This window comes from Trichogramma pretiosum, unplaced genomic scaffold (assembly GCF_000599845.2).
Source record: "Trichogramma pretiosum strain Unisexual culture from Peru unplaced genomic scaffold, Tpre_2.0 scaffold1, whole genome shotgun sequence".
Classification (NCBI taxonomy): domain Eukaryota; kingdom Metazoa; phylum Arthropoda; class Insecta; order Hymenoptera; family Trichogrammatidae; genus Trichogramma; species Trichogramma pretiosum.
The window spans coordinates 5,809,140-5,829,258 of NW_019641703.1; the positions used below are offsets into that span (position 1 = coordinate 5,809,140).

Below are 20,119 nucleotides of genomic sequence, written 5' to 3' on the forward strand. Positions count from 1 at the left end.
GAGGATCCGCTGCGCCACTATATACTATACGCGTTCGGGTGTATGTGTTATGTAGTGTACGGTCAATTTTCGATTTTTTCGTTGTCGATGGAAGTCACGCGTCGCGCGACCAGTGATAAATGTATATACCCGCGCGCGCACGAGTCCTGTATACCTGTATTTTTTTTATTTATATTTATATATAAATGTATATCAACAGATACGCGCCCTTCTTTATGCGTGTGTGTATGTACGTGTTGTCACTTCGAACTACTGTACTGGCTTGCACTATTTTTTTTTTTTTTTGCAACCGTACTCGCTTGCTTTTTTTTATTTAGGGTGACATTGGAGGTATATTAAATCTCGGTGAAATGGTTTGATAAATCGAAATTTTTTTTTGTCGTCCTCGCGGCGCGTGATGATACGCGTGTGCTTGACGAAAAAAAAAATTGTTATTTCGCTCCATCGGGGAAAGAGAGATACTCCCCCCGACCGAATCGTTACGATGAATTTTTCCGCGTTGTTTGTTTTTTTTTCGCTCGTCCTCGACGTACACACGAGTGCGTGTAACACTTGATCAACCTACTTGTCGAAGAAGCGAATGACGGGATCCGCCTCGATATCGCTCATGTCGATTTTCTTGCCGTACTTGATGACAGCCGGATGTCGCTTCATCATGAGCCAGCCGACGTGGGAGAAGAAAAAGCCGCGATTAGCGTCGTGCGGATCCGCCTTGGTTTCCGTGAACTTGTGATGAGTCCTGTGATCTCGGATCCATTTGTAAAAGTGCGTCTGTGGGGAAACGAAGAAGAAAAAACAGAAAAGTCAGAGAGGGCGAGATAGTCGAGATTTCATACGTATACATAGTACTACGCCGCTGAGCTGTAAAAAAAAAACTTGAGAATTACGCGCGTTTCAAGTTGGCGTCACGATTATAATATTCGTTTATTGCACTTTCATAACACCCCACTACCACTACCACTACTACCAATGCTGCAGCTACTACACGTGCACGTCGCGGGGGTAATGCTAAAACTTTTACGTGAGATTAGTTTTATACTTCGTAAAATCTTTTGATGAACGTCGCACGTCGAGTTTTTTTCTCTCTCTTTCTCTCTCTCGCAGCTCAGATATTTCGAACACGTAAGCTTTCCTACAAAAAAAAAGAAATAATAATAATAAACGTCTTCGATCAAGTTTTTTTTTTATCAACTTGAATAAAAAAATCAAATAAAAGTTTTAATAAATTTCTGCGCGGACACGAACTGATCCCGATACACTTTTTTGCCCAGGAAGCGCATCCAGTCTCGATATAAATTATCCATACGAAGATATCAACTCATTCCGAGGTAAAAAATAAAAATTGCCGGTGTATATCGCAAGAGAGAGTCAACGTGAGAGAGAGATACGTCGATCTATCTATACATTACAATATATATAAGTAGCAGCGGCAACAGCAACGTACGATACACCCTCGCAGTTGTGTTTCCTACGATCTCGTGTAGCACTTTGTACTCTGTATATCGCTCTTTTCTCTTCCAGTCTCATTTTTTCCTTCTTCCTCTTTCTTTCTTTTTTTATTTTGCTTTAGCACTAGCTTGCGCTGCTGCCGTCGTGCGCCTCGCCGAGTGCGCGCACAAGCCAACAATTTCTCCGTTGTATCGTTTTCTCGCACTTTGGCGCTGTCTCTCTCTTTCTCTCTCGCTGTGTCTCTTTCTCCGCTGTGTAGCGTGTCACTCCGATTTCATATTATATATCTTTTATTACTCCTCATCGTGAGCGCCCTTTTTTTTTCGTCCCTCGATCGATTCGCGTAATTTATAGCGAGAGACTGATACACTATAACGGGTAATTGAATACGATATGCCGCTCGATGACGATATTCCAGCCGGTTTATTAGCGTGAGATTAATTATTTTACAGTCAAGGAGGTTGCGCACAAAAAGAAGTATTATTTGTCCTTTTTTCTAAGCTTCCATGCAATATTTATTTATCGCTAGTAATCATTCGACCGCGAGGCACCTCTTTTTTTTTCTCGCAATCTCGCGAAGCAATTATTCGACTTACACGAGCCTCGTTGGTATATAATATATAAAAGAAGACAAAAAGCTCCACTGCAAGCCCTATACGAGCTCGCCCGCTGTAATCGCTCGCCCTGGTCTACGATATAGTCGCGCTGGGCATAAAAAGCGCCAGGCAGAGCTATATAATATGGCCATAGGGCACTTGTTCAACTATATTTGAATGTCTTTTTCTCTCTTGCATTCTTGCCCTCGGAGCTTACTCTCTCTCTCTCTCTCTCTATCTCTCGATCTTTATTCGAAAAAAGGCAAGCCCTTCGCGGTGGTGGTGGTGGTGCCTCTTTAACCATTGTCTACGTTTATATGTACTGTGCGCGCGGGCAAACGAGGCTATCAGGCGCTCGCGCGAGCAACTGACGAAATGGCGCACTAACTGCCTCTATGTACACATAATACTATCGTACCTACATATATATATACCTACACTTATACATTACATACGCGCGTATACCTACGTAAGAACGCGCGCCCAGACACTATCGTTTCAATAAAAACAAAAAACGTCGTTTCGCGGTGTCGAGGAAAACTGTTTATCTGTCTCGGCGGGTGGTGAAAATGACGCGCTTTCGTTTTATGTAATTTCGCTCTTCGCTCGACGTAAAATCAACGATGACAAATGCTCGTTACGCGCGCGCGTTGTATTACGTCGCGCGCAAGCTCGATTCACGCCGTGACTCTTTGCGTGTGGCGCATAATGCGCGTAAGCTTCGCCGTACACTTCACATATTTAAAATTAATAAGTTTATCGCGCGTACGCATTATCGTTAATCGTCTCTCTCGCTCGCTCGCTCGCTCGTCCCGCAGTGCGAAATTGTATATGCACGCAGATTGTGTATAGTATATAGAAGTTTATACAGTTGATGAACTGCATCGAAACTAGCTGCTGGAAACTTTCAAGTTTCGGAAACTGTTGGCAGATTTTCACTTTACAATTAAATAGTATAGCGCGTGCGTACAACAACGAAGCAACAGCATCCGCAGCTCGTAACAGCTTTTCGTTTAAATTTATGGAAAACATGACGGAGAGAGAGGGAGAGAAAGAGCTTACGTATATAATGCTTCAACGAACGATAATTGGTATACTCGTGCGCTCGTTTCCGGTCTTGAATTACAAGCTCGCGTACGCGCGGTCATTCATAATGAGTAATAAACACAAAGAGAGACCGAGGAGGTAGGACCGAGGACGAGCGCGCGCCCGGCCGGATGAAGAATCGTTCCTTAAAAACACGCCGTATTTTATCGTGTAATGCATCCGCAACGGTGGCGGTGGCGAATAAGAGATGAAAGTATATTACTATGCTTTAAGAGCTCTTCCGTGTGCGGAGCCACTCGACCTGTTCGAGCTGTCGCTTCTATATGTATTAGTGCATATTATATACTGCTGCTGCTGTTGCTGCGGCGAAGAGCACACTGGGTGAGAATTTAATGGCACACAATATTTATAAGAAAAGAGTTGAAGGTGAACAGGAGGATAGACTGAATTATTTTTACGGGTACCGTTCAGTAGCTCTTCTATAATTACCCATAACTCTGCTCTGTTCCTATTTCGACTTCGTAAAATTCGGCTGTGCCCCATCTACAGGTAATTTAGGTACTAATATGTATCGATGTCGGCAATGTCAAGTCCGATCGACGTCTCAGAAGGGACTTCACAAAAGTGCCTAAAGAACATAATAGGCATTGCCGTTTTTACCTAAAATTATTCAGTCATTGCGGCTATTGCCTGAAAAATTCGGAAATTTCCCCCACTTTCGTGAGCATCATAAGCATTTCTGTTTTTGCCTAGGCAATAGTGGCTGTGGCTAAATTCAGATTCTGCTCTGTATCGTATACTTATAAGTCATTTTTAATGCCAACACGCTATGGGTATATCCACTGTATATACTGTTTTGGCAGCGCAATGTAAGCGTCCGAATGCAAGTTTTGAAAAGAAAGTACCGACGATCGTCGATCGACGTAAAAGAGAAGCGTACGCTTATATATCATACGGTATTCACTTCGAGCCAAGTTGCCATTACAAAATCTTCGCTTATTGAAATTTCTCTTCCCTTAGAGAGTTGTTTATCATTATATTGTTGTGCTGCTGTTGCTACTACTGCTCGCGATCTGCACTCAGCTCGTGCATAAAACAACCGTCGCGCAACGATTCCCCGTGAAATAACCGACTTAATTCATTTCAAATATAATGCGTGGAGCTCTTCGGCTCTCGCAGCTCCTCCTTGCAAGCTCCCTGTTTCTCTCTCTCTCTGTTTAAGTTTCGCCTATGGTGTTGCATTGTTGAAACTTGAAATTGTACGAACTTAAACTTCCACTCTCTCTCTCCCTGCAGCCCAGGCTCTGCCGAGCGAGCAGTAGCAGCAGCAGCAGCAAAGTTCTAATTATACCTTTGGATGCTTGGATTTACATTATATACATCTATAAACGTGTGCTGTACGTGTGTATTTGTACACTCAGCCACCCGTGCCACACTTACATTGCTGGATGAGAGAGAGAGAGAGAGAGAGGGAGCTTCTGTTGTAGACTCCTCGAAACAACAGAATTATGTGTATACGGCGAAACAAACGACGCTTACTTCTCTCTCTCTCTCTCTCTCTCTCTCTCTCTCTCTCTCTAGAGCTGCCAAGACTACAGTGCAAATTTCAGCTGAATTATATTGTTGCGTTAGGATATCCAGCGAGTAGAGAGACAGAGAGAGAGAGAGAGAGAGAGAGCGCGCACGAACGAGAAGTAACAAAAACCCGTGCGCGCGGAAATTGAATTCGGTTCGGAGATCAAGTCCAGAGATTCTCTCTCTCTCTCTCTCTCTCTCTCTTGCTCCGCGCGCGTATAAGCTCGACGAGATATCGCAATTCGTAAGATTAATAAAAGCTCGCCGGAAACGCGCGCGCGTTTACAGTGCACATCGCCGAAAGCTCCAATTACTTCTACTTTATAAAATAAACTCGTGATTCCTTCCTTTTTTTCGCGCATAATGTACGTACGACGACTGCTCGTCTATAATACCGATAGCTCATTCGCAATTTTTCAATATCTGTAGGGGAAAAAACCAGCCGAACCCGTCCCAGTCAATCTATCAAATAGAAATTGCGTTTGATATAGGTATGTTTGTTACCGCTGCAGACTTGCACTTAATAAACCCACCGCCCGCCTCTGCTTGATGTACTCTTCATGTTCGTGTCACGTTGCATGAATATCCAACCCTCCGGTGCGGCGGCGGCAAGCCACCCTCCCCCTCCCCTCCGACCATCATCGTCCTACTTTTGCCTTATATATACGGGACGAGATATTAAATAATATTACATTTTGCCGGAGTAATGGATATTAATGAAAGTCAACATGGAAGCAAAGAGGAATACGGTATATATATTTTTTTCTCTTACCTGGCCAGCCATGCAGTAGAGAGTGGCTAAGAAAATCCTGAGAGGCAGCTTTGCCGAGTAACTCCGATGAGCCCATAAACGATGAAGGCCCGCGGTAATGCCGATGCCTGATATTATTCCCCATGATGAAGCTTGAGGTTGGCGAGAAAAAAAAAAGAAAAAAACATAAATAACTTGAGATGCGAGCTAATAATAATATTTATAAAATTAAATAACTCGTACATTGTGTTACGCGTAAACAATTTTTGATGTGAAACATCTATATTCGCGTTTGGTGTCAGGGGTAAACCCGTAAAAACCGAGCGTCCGTCCGTCCGTCCGTCCGTCCGAGCGAGCGCAACTTTGGTAGTAGAACTGCCTATACAGCGTCGGTTTGCGCTACGCGCTGTGATTGGCTGCCGCGCCAGCTACAGAACTGCTTTCTGCTGCTGCCCGCTGCGGAGACTCGACGCGCGTATGCCTGTGTTTACGTATACGCACGAGGCAACGTAACAGCATATAAAGCAACAGCAGTCGGCTCAGCTCACGGGATTGACTGCGTTGAGATATCTTTCTCTCTCTTGCTTATGCGTATCGCTAATACATATAATACGTATGTGTTGTCTATGCGTATACGTCGCGAGACTATGCACAATCATGCACGTTGTCAAATCTGATACTTATTACTGCATGTATGTATAGTGTGTGTCTTCTTAAGGGAAGTCGGCATTTTTATCATGTTATATTAAGATACAACGAACGATAATAGCGCAATGCACTAATTTGATTAATAAAACAAATTGAAAATTGAAAAAATTAAAAAAAATCAGCTGTTTATGAACAGCTGCAAGATGTGAAACATCTTTATCAACTAATTAAAGAAAATTGAATTTAAAAGTAATCGAACAAGTAAAAGTCGAAACAAAAAAAGAAGTAAAAAATTAAAAACAAATTAAAACTTGAAAAATCAAGAAAAAATCAATTTAATACAAAAATCTAGAATCAAACAAGTAAAAAGTAAGAAAACAAAAAAACAAAAAACATGAATCAAAAAAACGAGAAAATCAAGAAAAATCAAGAAAAAGAAAAGTCAGAAAATCCCAACACAAGCATCGATGTTTCACATCTGGTGCGCTAAAGCTCGAGAAACTACTCTGATTACTTAACTCAATGAGAGGGAAAGATTTGAAGAGTAAGCATGCATTGATAATGCACTAGATGTGAAACATCGATGCTTGTGTTGGGATTTTCTGACTTTTCTTTTTCTTGATTTTTTTCCTCGTCTTACTTCTTATCTAGTATAGCGGATATGAAGAAAAAGTCAATTCAGCGCGAAAATTAGCCCAAGTGGTCACATTCACGATCTCAGCTCGGTGCACACACACACACACACACACACACACACACACACACACACACACACAAACGGTTAGGTACATAATACTCACCCTCTCGAGACTCTGTAGTGCCTGTCGCGTGATAGTTCTCGCGCGCGAGCACCGCCAATGTATACATACACGTATAGCAGGTGATATGAAAGGTGTAAAGGAAGTTTTTCGGAACAAGTCTCGCTCGCTCGCTCGCTCGCTCGCTCGCGTTCACCGCCACGCGCGCGTGTATACAAGAAAAGGCTTTGTGCTTCCTGCTCCACACGTTCTCTCTGTGCGCGCGGCTTATCTAGATCACTCGACTTTTGTACCCTTCATTGCGATCGCGCGCGAGTGTGTCGTCCCTTCGCTCGTACATGTAAGTCTCGCTCGCTCTCCTATTCTTGGCTTCCCTCCATGCATAAAGTCTCGGGGATTTGTAAAAGTAACTATAATATGCGAGCTAGGATGATCAGATTCTCGAGAAACGATAGCATTGTGCGGCGAGCTTCGATTTCAATAAAGTTTCATACATTTTTCAAAATCAAGATTATCGTTCCTTATATACCGTACACTGCCTTCTTTGCCTTGCCGTGCGCGCGTTCGAAGGCAAAGTTATATATATACTACGTCAAAGGGAATCGAGCGCGCTTAAGACGAGAGCAAATTGAAGCGCGAATAAAAAAAGGGATATAATAAGAACGAAGGAAAGAGGGGAGGGGCGAAGAAAAAGAACACGGTCAGGGAAGCAAGAAAGAGAGAGAGAGAGAAAAAATTACCCGATTTTCGTATTACGTGTGCGCGCGATATATATATTTTCACGCTGCAAAGTGGTAAAATGCATTTGCGGTTCGATTTCGGAGAGAGCACCTTTGCTCGTTCTCTGGCTCTCCGCCTCGCCCCTCTAACCTCTCGCATTCTCCTTCCTTTTTTCTGCTCTCTCTCTCTCTCGTGCTCTTTGCAGAGAGCCCTTAGAAGCACGAGCGCCCGCCTGTTCTCTCTCGCTGCTGCACACAGTCTGACTTGGATATATATACATTTCCAAAAGCTTTTTTTCGTTCTTTCTCCTTGTGAGAGTGAGAGAGAGAGAAAAAGAGTAAAGATTTCCGTCCTGCTGTTAGCTGCAGCGTGTGCTGGCTGGCTGGCTGGCTGGCTCACTGTAGCAATGGTTGCGCATTTTCGAATACATTTTAGCCCACGCTCCGAGAGAGCTTTTCGGGTCGGACAAAAGGGCGTATAAAAAAGTGAGCTGCCTCGTGCTGAACCAAATTAAACATTGAGAGAGATAGAGGTAAAGGCGAATTCGGAGATCAATTATCCAATCGCTATTATATAGGTAGCTCGCACGGTATTATTTATCCGCAACAACGGGCGAAGTATACATATAGGTGTACGTGCGTGCGTGCACTCGTATCGAATGAAAAATACTTCCGTCAATTGAATACGTATACATAGAAGAGACAAAATGTACACACACACACACGCAGGATTCAATAAACATTCCAGCCAAAAGTAGAGAGTGAGAGAGAGAGATAGGTGAGTGAGCGAAGGGGGTGAGACCTGAGTAAGAGACAGATACAGAGAGAGAGAAACAGACAATAACAAAAAGCTCCGCGCGTCCAGGGCTAGCGTGGCGCGTGATGTACGGCAGCGACGTCGCCTCGAGCTCTGTGCAATTTGTAACGATAAAAACAAAAAAAAACAAAAATAAAATAGCTACACACCCGCGTAAAACGAAACGTCGATCTTTTCGTAAACAGACACATGCAAGTGGATATACATGCCTAGCCTGCAGGGCGATGTGTACATATCTACGCGGAGATCGGTTTCGGCCACTTATATATTACGCTCGCTGCTCGCCGTACAGCTATCTCAATATAGAGTGAGTAGAGAATATCAAAGAGCTATTTTTCGACGAGCATTTATACTGTACATTCCTATACACGTGTATATGTATACAACTTCAGGTCCTCGGGATAATTCGTCACTCGGAGAAATGCCTCGCGCGCGCGGTCTCGCACGGCCGCAGATTAAAGTCCACCCCTTGCAAGCTCCCTATCTCTGCGAGAGCTATATAGCTGCGACCTATATTCGTCAGAAGCTCGCGCGCGCATTTAACCAAGAGCAAATTAAAGCACCACAGCAGCACCAACACTATTCTCTCGAGCCTTTACAACGACGAGAGCGGTATCTCAAAAGTCTGGGTGGGTAATGCTTGCAGTGCAGTTGCCATGCTTCGCGTGTGTGTGTGTGTATATGTGTGCGGTGTGCAAGTGTCGCACGTATAAACGCGTCGCTCGGCTCGCAATTTGCAGTGTTGTTGTGTGCTGCTGCTGCTGCTGTCGGAGCTAGCACAGCTTGTACGCACCATTACGTCCTGCTTTACAACGGTACGTTGGTGCGGCGCGGCACCGGTGTATGTGTGAATGTGTGCGAGCTTGCAATAGTCTCCCGGCCGTACACAAAAAACAAAATGGCTGGAAAATAAACGTTTGCCTCGTGTGCCGGTGACAGTAGTCTCTCGCGCGCGCTCGCACACCAAGTAGAAAAGGGGCAATTTTGACCCCGTATCCCTGTAGCATATTATACTCGTGCTAGCTACGTCTGTGTGTGTCGCGTCGGAGCAGCAAAATTACCGCCTGCGCGCGTAATAAGTTTTTTACTCGCTTGCGTTTTAGGAAGCAGTAGCAGCAGCTGAAACAGCATAAGCGCAAGAAGCAAGAGAACCAAAAAAAAAATTAAAATAAATGCGTGAACTTGCGCTCGATGATTAGTTGCGAGTTAATGCGTCGGCATGATGGATGAATATTGCGCGGAATTACGCGCGACAGAGGAAGCATTCTTAATTACCTTCGACGATTTCGTACGGTCGAAGCTAGCGCTTAATTTTTCTTATATATTATATTTTCAACCCGAAAGATCGCTTAGCTCTCTATCTCGGCTTGTTTAAATCATGTATTTTTCCATTCCCGGTCCGCCGTCGCACATGCACGCGCGGACATTGCGCTTATCGTGTGTATCGTAGTTATATGTGTGAGTGTGTGTCTGTGTATAGAGTATTCGCCGGAGCCGAGCGTATTTCTGGATTCCAGCCAGAAAGGCAGTGGCCGTCCAGAGAGCGAGAGAGAGAGAGAAGTTTAGTCGAAACGTGACATGAATATGTACTTTTCTCGCTCTATCTAGATTCGGTGGCAGTATAATTAAGCTCCGAACACTAGCCTCGGTTAGCCGACGCCGGCGCGGCAACGGCAGCGGCATCGATTTTCGATAATCATTGAAAAATAATCGATTTATCCTAGAGCTCCTACAGCCTCGTCGTGCCCCCCATCGTATAAATATAGTCGTCGCGCGTCCCGACGCCATGCACGCGCGCGCGCGTAGCGCCGTTTTAAAATTCTCTAATCTAATTGTTCGACGTCGTTATAATAATGCATAAACTTACTGAATATCCAGGTGGCCAGTGTCGCTTGCTCGTAGCCCGTGATAACGTGATAAAATGCCCGAATCGTAAGGATGTGGAGGAGCGCGATGCCGATGACGTTTCGCCAAATAATCGGCTGCGTGCCCTCCTCGTCGCACGGCAAAGGAGTCGGCTCGGAGTCGCATTCCGTCGTCGTTGTCGGCTTCTCTTTTGCCTCCGCGCTGATCTCTTTGACTTCGTACTGTTGCTGCGTCACCACTGAGCTGTACATATTTCTGCCGAGCATATATAATGAATGAATTAATTTTTCATCGTGTATAACGTATATAATAGAGGCGGGCGCGTCTTTTGGGGGGCACTAATTCCAGTCAATTTTTACGCATACCGAATCTCTTTTCGAGCTTGAAATTTGCAATTAAATGCTCTCTCTCTCTAAAGCTGGTGCGAGCTACTGCGTTGCTGCTGCTGCACGCCCATGCGATCCTCGTGGCAAGATATTTTCCAAGCTCGCTCATGCATGGTATCGGGCATAAGGTGAGAGACTAGTGTGTGTGTGTACGTGTGTACGCGCAGTGCACGAAGGCTTTAATTACGAACATAGTTCGAGAAAGGGTATGCGTTTGCGAGCTGCGCGCATGTGACTTAAAGCGCGTGTGCATGCGCCGCGCTGCAGAAAGGAAAGGCGCGCGCCGCGCGTTATTATTGTCGAGCTTGCGAACTTTGCTGTATACCAAAGACAGTCTACTCCCCCTCCCTACTTCTGTGGAATATTCAAATACCTCTCTACCGACGTGCACGCATCGAAAGATATCCTGTACGATCTGTCCTGTCGAGGATAAATTTATATCCTCGGCAATTTGGGTTTTGTTTACGTTCCGTGTGTGGGATGCGACTGTATTATAATACTTATTCAATTAATCAATTAATGAAGTATATCATTCGAATGCTGCGCGAGAGAGAATGGGAATTTCGTTTATAGAATAATGGGTATCCTCGATAAGATAAGCGGCACCGAATTATGCCATAAATTATATAATTTAATAATGCAAAATTTTCGTTTCATAATTGGGAATATGAATATCGCTGATAATTGATTGATATACCAAATATAAAACTTGGAACCGCAGCCAGACATTAAAGTTTTCACGTACTCCTTTCGATATGCGCAAAATTGATCCCTTTATTTTTTATTATATATATTTCCTCCTCGGTAAATCTCAGTCATAATTAATAAACAAAAGTTCACGTTAAACGCTGCAGCACGCATCAAACGGTGAAATTCGACGATTTTGAAGTTGCCCTCGTGTATCTGCTTCGCATTTTCGATAAATGCTGTACCCGTTGCTGCTGCTGCTGCTGCAGCATCCGATACTATACATAGCGAACGATATATAAGTAAAAAAAAAGTATTAGTAGCCTCGTATTCGCAAAGTTTCGCGTTGAAAAAATGCATCACGAACGAACGAACGTTTTAAACTGGGCGCAGAAATAAAACAAAAAATAGCACGTAGAAGCGAAAGGCTGCTGCAGCCTCGATGTAAAAGAACTAAGGGAGCAGCAGCAGTAGCAGCAGCAGTAGCATCGCGCGTAGAGAGAGAGAGAGAGAGAGAGAGCGAGAAAAAGATATAAGCCGAGGGAAGCAGCATCACGACCCGGTAATACGTATATAATCCGGCGGCGCATTGCAAGCGCCTGGGTATCGAAACAATCGGCGCGCCGCGCCGCGTCCGCGGCTTTAAAATGGAACAATCGATCGCGCGCGAAAGCGCATATAAAACTCCTCTTTTTCTCTATCCCTCCGCACCAGCTTCCTCTCACCTCCCCGTACGAAAGAGAGAGGAAAGAACTTTGTCAGTGTCTAGTGTGCTGCTGCGCGCACGAGTGAGCTAGAGCTCGGCGAAAAGTATGACCGAACGCAGGAGAGATAGAGCGAGCAGCGAAGCTCTATCTCTCTCTCTCTCTCGTGTCTGTAGCGTTGACGCGCGTGGTGGAGTTCTGCATTTTTCACGTGTGCTGGGGCTTGGGCGCGACCTACTAGTACTCTATATAACCCAGGGTATTTGCGCGTGCGAGAAAAAAAAATGAATTTTCGGGGCAATGCACCTTTTCGGTAGAAGAGAGTTCGATTTCGGGATTACTTTTTCGATTTCGAAACTACTCGCAGGATATATATAAACAGAGATTTTTGGTACGCTTTTTACGCAAAAAGTTTGCCGAAAAGTATAAAAAAATCATAGCGTAGACATAGCAATGATAAGTATCTATATACGACAGGAAAGAAAGGTGGTAAAAGTGGCATAAGTGGCTCTTATTACGGCGTCAGCATGAGAGAATTCTATATGCAACACACCCCGGTGCAACGTCGTCGTCGTCGTATACTCCCTCCCCCTCTCGCCGAAGCGAAATTCTATCGAATTTCGATGGTATACGAATAGAATGCGTTACTTGCCCCATCCTCTCGCTTTTTTTTCCAGCCCTTCTCGTTCCCTCTCTATATCTACGTACAACGGGGTTTTCGGTACGAAGCATGAATTTTTATCATTCGATGCGCGCCGCACCTAAGTATACGCGCGTATATATACGTAGATATATACGTATACATCTATGCTATACGCCGGACTGCAGCTGTTTAATGCATATTCCGTATGTATATATAGACACTTCCTCGACTGCAGCAGCAGCAGCAGTTCTCGCGGTATAAAATATACCACCTTGGCACCTCGTGTGCGCGCGCGTACCAGCAGCAGTAGTATACGTACGTCGAAAGTGTGAAAAGTGTGCGCGAGTGCGCCGCTATGTATGTATACGCGAATGAAAAAAAAGGAGCATGATAAATTCGCATAACGCCCGACACGTGCTCCTCTTTATTACATCTTATTGCTTACATCCTGGGGCGTTCCATGACCCCAAGTTCCCGCATAATTGTATTAACAATTTTATCTCTTCGAAGCTTTATATCTTTTTATAGCTTTAAAAAATTTCATTCTTCGGAATAAAAAATTTGCACGGTAACATATAATAAAAATATTCCATAATTTCGTAGCGATTCATCCGTATTCATCCAACTGATTGATTATGGATAATAATATACAATCGTGTTCTTTTTTACCACCTAAAAGTAACATCTTCATCGACGATATTACATAAACGTTCGCACAGCCGGGGATAATCGAGGTAAAAGTAGTCAGAAACAAATATAGGCGACGCGCATACACACGCGAGGCACGTACGTACGGGGCAATACGAGAGGGAATGAAAGTTCAAGGATCATTACCGCACGGTGATGTTTCATCTCTCTGTAGCTATATACTAGCGCGTCGGTTGTTAAAGCGATCGGAGTGAAATTTCTTTATTTCGCGTCGGCCGCATGCAACCGTGCCGCTGCTGCTGATGCTGCGGCGTAGAGCAGGAGAGAGAGAGACAGAGATGTACTTACTCTCTTTTGCCGATGGAAAAGAGTAATTCCCTCCGAGTTCGTCGACCTCAAGCTGCGCATGTGTATACGACTCGCGCATATAAATACGTTTCGTACGCGTATAGTATAGAAGTATATATACTTCATTCTCAGAAGCTTATCATTATTATGCTTTGGCAATATAATAGTGCATATTATATTTTCGAAAGAGAGTCGTATGGCAAAACTCAGCCTGGCGCAAAATCAAATTCGCGAAGCTACCTAGCGATGTAAGGTATATTACATCGCGTATACGTATATTATATACACTACTGCGCTCGTTTCGTCTCGTTATAGCGTACACCCGCGTTTACAGGGTCGAAAGTAACTCTCTCACTGCTACGCACACACGTATAACAGCAGCGCAGCAAAGCTCGTGTCGGCAAATTTTAAGCTTAAATATGACGATGCTCTGCCACGACAGGTACAAGTCGTACCTGGTACATATATATACAGTTATATGTATATAAACGCTGTGCGCAGTGCACGAGAGCGAGACCTAGGCCATTGGTGACGCGCGATACTAATTGGAAGACGAGGAGCGAGGGCGCGCGTTTAAATTTTCAAGCGTCAAAGCGACTCTGCGCACATATTGACTCTTGAATGTCAAGTATCTTGACGCGCGCGCGCGAGCTCTCTTTTTTTTCTCTCGCTTTTTTTCGGCCTTTTTTTTTTAATAAATACGTTTCCAAATCTTTCGCGTATATACATACGAGCTGTGTTTACGAGCGCACGTACACAGGCAAATTGAAATTGCAGAAAGAGCGCCTCGAGTCTCGAGTGCGTGTGTGTGCGAGAGTACTGTGAAATCTCATACAGAGATTAGTATGAAATTGTTTTGACGAGAGCCGTAGAAAATTTCTTCAACACTGACACTTTTGATATCAGCTCGTTAGTGCAATGTACGACAATAATAGCCAAATAATTAGCTCTTTCTTATAAATTGATATTATAGTAAGATACGCACGGAGTGAAATACTATTCTAAATATCAACACATTCGCTGGCAAATATCGCTATGTTCTCTGGAAAAAGAATCCCAGAGTCGATATATGAGCAATTCTTTAAATAAAACGCATTTTTGGAGGTAGAACCACGGCATATTTTAGCATGTACACCGGCCGGGCTAGATACGCGGACCTCGAAAATTTGCGATCGATTATTAGCTTCCTTCATTGATTATAAACAACAGCGCGTGACTACAGTTTCACGAAGTACGTTGCGCAGTGAAGCAAGCGGCTAATCGAATGCAACACATTCGAGGTCCGCGTATCTAGCCCGGCGGGTGTACATAGTAAAAAATGACCATAATCTGACTTTGAGGCCCTTGTTCTAGCGAATTTAGTAACTTTTGCTTGTGAATGTGTTGATATTTAATATATCCGTGTGCATTAAGAATAATCATTGAATTTTTTGTATAAATTTTTGTTTCAGGTGGGTACTGCTTCCAGTTTCTCTCGCGTCACGCCACCAAAAACATCGAATTGAAAATCCAAAGTATCATATCTTATTAGAATATACAAAAGAAAAAAGAGTAAGTTTCAAAATCTTTTTCTTTGTGAAATCACTGAAGCCATCGACGAAAAAAAGCAACAGAGTAGACAGCACACTTCCTCTACATTTTCAGCTCTCTCTCTCTCTCTCTCTCTCTCTCTCTCTCCTTCTCGCTCTCTATTCTCTGATGCAATCGAGACTCGCGATTTTTCGTACGTCTTCACGCTTTTTTACAGCTCACGTCCGTCTGCACTTTTTTTCCCGCGCGTAGACGTTGGCGCTGCGACAGCCACCGACGCGTACGATCTCTTACGCTACACGTATACTCCATGGCTATGTATATGTAGCGAACTTTCAATTTTCTGTGCTTTTCACACTATTATATATGACATAGGCTGGCGGCGAAGCAAGGCTATATCTCATGGTAGCTTTTGAAAATACAAATTCAACTTTACTTTTTTATATTTATTTTGGTGACTCTCCCCGCCCGCGTCCTATTTATATATGCTTATTTCGTCCTGCTTAGGCATTGATTACAGGCCAATCCCAGTAAAAATACAAGGTGAAACATGTTGATCCTTATCCCAAAACGAGAAATAAAGTTTTAAAATCTTGCCAACCTCTGCACGCGCAAAAAGTATTGGCAGATTGTGATTTAGACGCGAGAAAGTGATATTTCTCTCTCGGCTTGCGAACGTATAATATGGGTCATTCTCCTAGCTTTAAAAAAAGCGCGCTACACTTTAACTGTGGCGGTCTTGTAAGAACTAAGAAAAGCTAAGAACTAAGCAGCTGTAGCCATTCCGCGTTACCATAATGAAATTGTAGAGGCGTCAAAATCTCCAATAACTTGGCGCATGTGCTCTTTACACTCATATAGATCGTATCAATCGTCAAAAAACAAGCGACTCGCCGCTGATAATGATTGTTCATTTTCGTTTGACACGTGGCCTGGCCCAAATTTGGCCAATGCAAAGGGATTTATACCTCAGCACATTATTTGCAAAATGGTAGTAGATAAATTAGCTATCGCTGCGCTCGGTCCCTAAACTACGCCATGCCAAATAGTGTTACTTATGGCACTTGTATCGTTAAGTACTATGAGAAGTCCATGGAACTTGAAGAACGTTGGCATGAAGACGAGAAGTTCATGAGAGAAGCGAAAGAATATAGACTTAATCCGAGTCTATCTATCGCTCGACCACTTAGATACAGTTGCAACCTGAAGAGGCGGAGAAACTATGCACGATAACGAACGGCTCAAGTTATCTAATGGACTCATCTGCTTCAATAAACCTGAACGCGTTTATGCTTTACATTTGTGTGAGAAAGCTTTATTCTCAAAAATCTGTATAGGATTTTCACGAAATATTTTTGATCACTTTCGATAAAGCTTCGATTAACTTTGTGCGTATCTTAATTCGGTAACGATTAGAAAGTATACGTCGAACAAAGTAGAGACGGCGCCTATGCCTAGCCGTGTACTATTGTTATTATTGTTATTTGTTATTATACCAATTAACGACTCATACTCAACGGCTTCGAGTACGTGTCTTTCATCTCCACTGTAGTTCATGTAACAGTGTAAGTCGGTACATATCACGACTCTGCAAAGTGATCAAGAAAAGTTAGTATCAACTGAACAAGTGATTCTCGTGAAAAAAGTGTAAAATATTTTATATTATAAGCGGTTGTGCACTGTGTGAGTGCTCTAAAAAGATAGTTTATTGAGATCTAAGCCTGTATGATATTCACATGATGAGTTTGCCCCATAACTTTAACCGACTCTCAAACTTGGAGAAATTGAAGATATTACGAGAAAAGGGTTATCGGGATGTCGTAGAAGAGCGAAGCAATATTTTCTATGAAATTTTTCGTTTATTCAAAAATTGGAAGGTCCAACTTCCTGATCTCCGGAACATTTTTCAGCCCGAAGAAATTGAGCGTCTTCTCTTTGATTCAAAAATTTTATCTAATGGTGATTGGGTAGTGATAGCCCAAGTCATTGGATTTGTAGCTCGCACTGGCTATAGGCATGAACCCACCGTTGATATCGACGGCAAGACATTGTCGCTTCGCGCCACACCGCTGCATTGTTTCAACAGATGGACACCCTACAGAATCATCCATGATCTATTAACAATTTATAGCAAGTTCTATGTGAATTACCAGGACGATTCGGGCCTCACGCACTTGCACTTGGCCTGCACGGCCTCAGACTGTCGTGACTTTGTCAAGAAGTTTCTCGAGCTCGGTCAGGATCCGAATCTCGTCGTGGAAGAAACGGGTGATTCGCCGCTGCACTTCGCCGCGAGGGGCCTCAACACGTTAGTAGTCGAATTGTTGCTGAGAAGAGGCGCCGATCCCAACTTGGCCAATAACGATGGATCAACACCTCTGCACTCTATGGTCGGCAGTTATAACAATGCATATTGCCCGATGAAGGTTTTTTTCGAGATCAACGACTACCTTGAGCGGACAGTGCATATCAACGCCCGTGACAATTTAGACAACACACCGTTGCACTTGACGATAAAATGCGTGCGCAGGCTCGGTATCATGAATACGGTTGAACTGCTGCTGAGAAGAGGTATAGATCCGAATTTGGCTAATGCAGAGGGATCGACAGCTTTACACTTAATTTGCAAGAGAGGGGATAATTATGATACGTATAGTTCAAATAGATACTGTGAAGATGACATTGTAGAACGGTACTTCAAAATGATCGATGATCAGAATCAAACTTTACAGGTCGATGCACGGGACGGGTTGGGTCGGACGCCGCTGCAATTGGCTGTAGCGAGTCTTGAGCCGAAAGCTGTCGATGTGCTCTTTGATCGTGGGGCTGATCTGTCTAATTTCGTTTTTCCCGACGGGAGTTATTTTGGCGAGAAATTGAAAGTGAGACATAGCGAGTCTTGGTTTAAATTTAGACGAGCATCCAGCGCACTGGCGGTCGTCGAGCGCCTGGAAAATAAAGGATACGAATTGGACCGAAGCGACGCACTGACGATAATGGAATTTTTCGCGAAGCACGAATTGTTCGACAAGTCCGTGGATCTGGAAAAGTGTTGGTACGACGACGAGGTGTTCGTGAGAAGAGCGAAACAATGGAACATACGTCCGAATCTGTCGTTCTATGACTTGGTCCAGTTACGACCCAAAGAGGCGGCGAAGCGATTCACATGCACGGACTACTACAATATCTGGTATGCGGAACAATTTTGGAAGCGTCCTCACAACGAGGATTGTGATTCGTATCTGTGTGAGAAACTGTCAAAACGATTTTTCCGCTGCTGGACACTGGAGTCTTTTGTGGTATTAATATATTACCGATTGCCAATTGAGTGCTGTGAACTGATCATCGAGCAGCTGGAGAACAAAGATTTATATAATATTTGCTTGGCGGTTGCTGACCAAAGTCATGATGTCAGTAATTAAGTGACATAATAAGTGTAACTAAAAATCGTTATGAAAGTAATAAAAAAAATGTTGATCGATAACTAGCCTTGCTTGGCGGTTGTTGACCAAAGTCATGATGTCAGTAATTAAGTGACATAATAAGTGTAACTAAAAATCGTTTTGAAAGTAATAAAAAAAATTTTGATCGATAACTAGCCTTATTAACTTGTTTTTTGACCATCGATATATTTTTTCAAAATTTTGCAAAGCGTATGTTCGTAGAATGTCCCACATACATAAGCGCGAGTAAGCGTTTCCATTATCGTTTCGTGCGCGCGTTTCAATCTTTTTTTACGATTCTCCCGTGGACTCGCAACCTGCGAACCAACACACACACATACGAGTTATTATTTAGCATAACGCATTAGGCGAACGTATACAAGGCCCGACTCCGCGTTGAGAAATTGCAATGTATGCTCTACGACTGTGCAGCATCGAGAGCAGCGCCGCGAATTTATGAATGAAAACGCGATTTTCCTCACTCGTACGCACATAGTATACGAGATATATATGAGAAATTCTTTAAATAAAACGCATTTTTGGAGGTAGAATCGCGGCAAATTTTTTTTTCAACCTACGCGGATACAGACCCTCGGGAAATGTTTTTGGGGGTCCTAGGAGCATGTAACCACGTAGGAACCATTGAAATTTCAATAGTGCTTACTTTTACAGCTACTTTTGTGATTTAGAGGACGAAAAATTATGTTTTCTGGTAAACGCGGCTAGTTACTCAATTTCTAAGTCACTGAAAAAGTATGAAAACTCATTTAAAGATAATAACTGGCTTGTAGGTTCGATAGGAAATTTTCTCAACTTTCCAATGGTGGTATCAAATTTTCCGATACGTCGCACATTCCCCGAGAAAATCGCCATCAAACGTGCTAAGCTGAATATCTCGAAAAACTCGGTACGGAAAAAGTGATCTTTAAGGTTTATTTTTGATTTTTCCTGTTGAAAATAAGATTTTTCAAAAAATCTGACTGCACAGTTGAGAAAATTTTCTATCGAAATCATATATTCATTTATTAATTAATTAATTGATTAATAAATATATGATTTCCATAGATTAATTAATTAGATTTAATACCTAATATAATATATGCCTAAAGATTTAAACAAATTATAATCCACGCAAATCAATAATTTAATTGATATACTTACAAAACATTCAAAATCAAGAAAAGTTAAAATTTCAAATGTTTCTGTCTCGTCATGAACCTCTGTCTCTCTTGTTCTGCGCAATCGCGTACGAGTGAACGTTCAGCGAGTTTTAAGTGGCCTCTGCGCATAGCTTATATAGCTTGGACCTCGTGTTTTTTTACTCTCTTCATAGATCAAAGTGCATGTCTACAGACAGTACAAAATACAACGTCGCAGTGCGAGCAGCAAAGTCCCATCCACTATAGCGAGTGATTATTTAACAAAAAAGTATATATACTTTTTAAATAATCAGTGTTTGTGTGTCGTGTGTTGGTGTTCGAAATATACAATGTCTTCGTCAAAT

General features: G+C 43.1%; 2 protein-coding genes across 4 annotated transcripts in view; one reads left to right on the plus strand and one right to left on the minus strand.

Annotated features, from left to right (window-relative positions):
* Positions 1 to 20,119, plus strand: part of LOC106653825 (follistatin-related protein 5-like) — a 170,711-nt gene that overhangs the window by 34,778 nt on the left and 115,814 nt on the right. For 2 of the 3 annotated variants that reach the window (XM_023462726.1, XM_023462728.1), the window contains exon 2: positions 15,094 to 15,193. The exons of the other annotated variant lie outside the window; for it this stretch is intronic. The gene's annotated coding sequence lies outside the window, so the exon portion shown is untranslated. The remainder of the gene's footprint in view (positions 1 to 15,093; positions 15,194 to 20,119) is intronic. 3 annotated transcript variants of the gene reach the window in all.
* The window catches only part of LOC106656028 (acyl-CoA Delta(11) desaturase-like), a 28,608-nt gene that overhangs the window by 1,274 nt on the left and 7,215 nt on the right, over positions 1 to 20,119 (minus strand). Inside the window, exons 2-4 of the mRNA XM_014376650.2 lie at positions 10,228 to 10,481; positions 5,440 to 5,570; positions 566 to 771 (exon numbers count right to left, since the gene is read on the minus strand). Of these exons, the coding sequence (XP_014232136.1) occupies positions 566 to 771; positions 5,440 to 5,570; positions 10,228 to 10,477 (587 nt within the window). The 5' untranslated portion in view covers positions 10,478 to 10,481. The remainder of the gene's footprint in view (positions 1 to 565; positions 772 to 5,439; positions 5,571 to 10,227; positions 10,482 to 20,119) is intronic.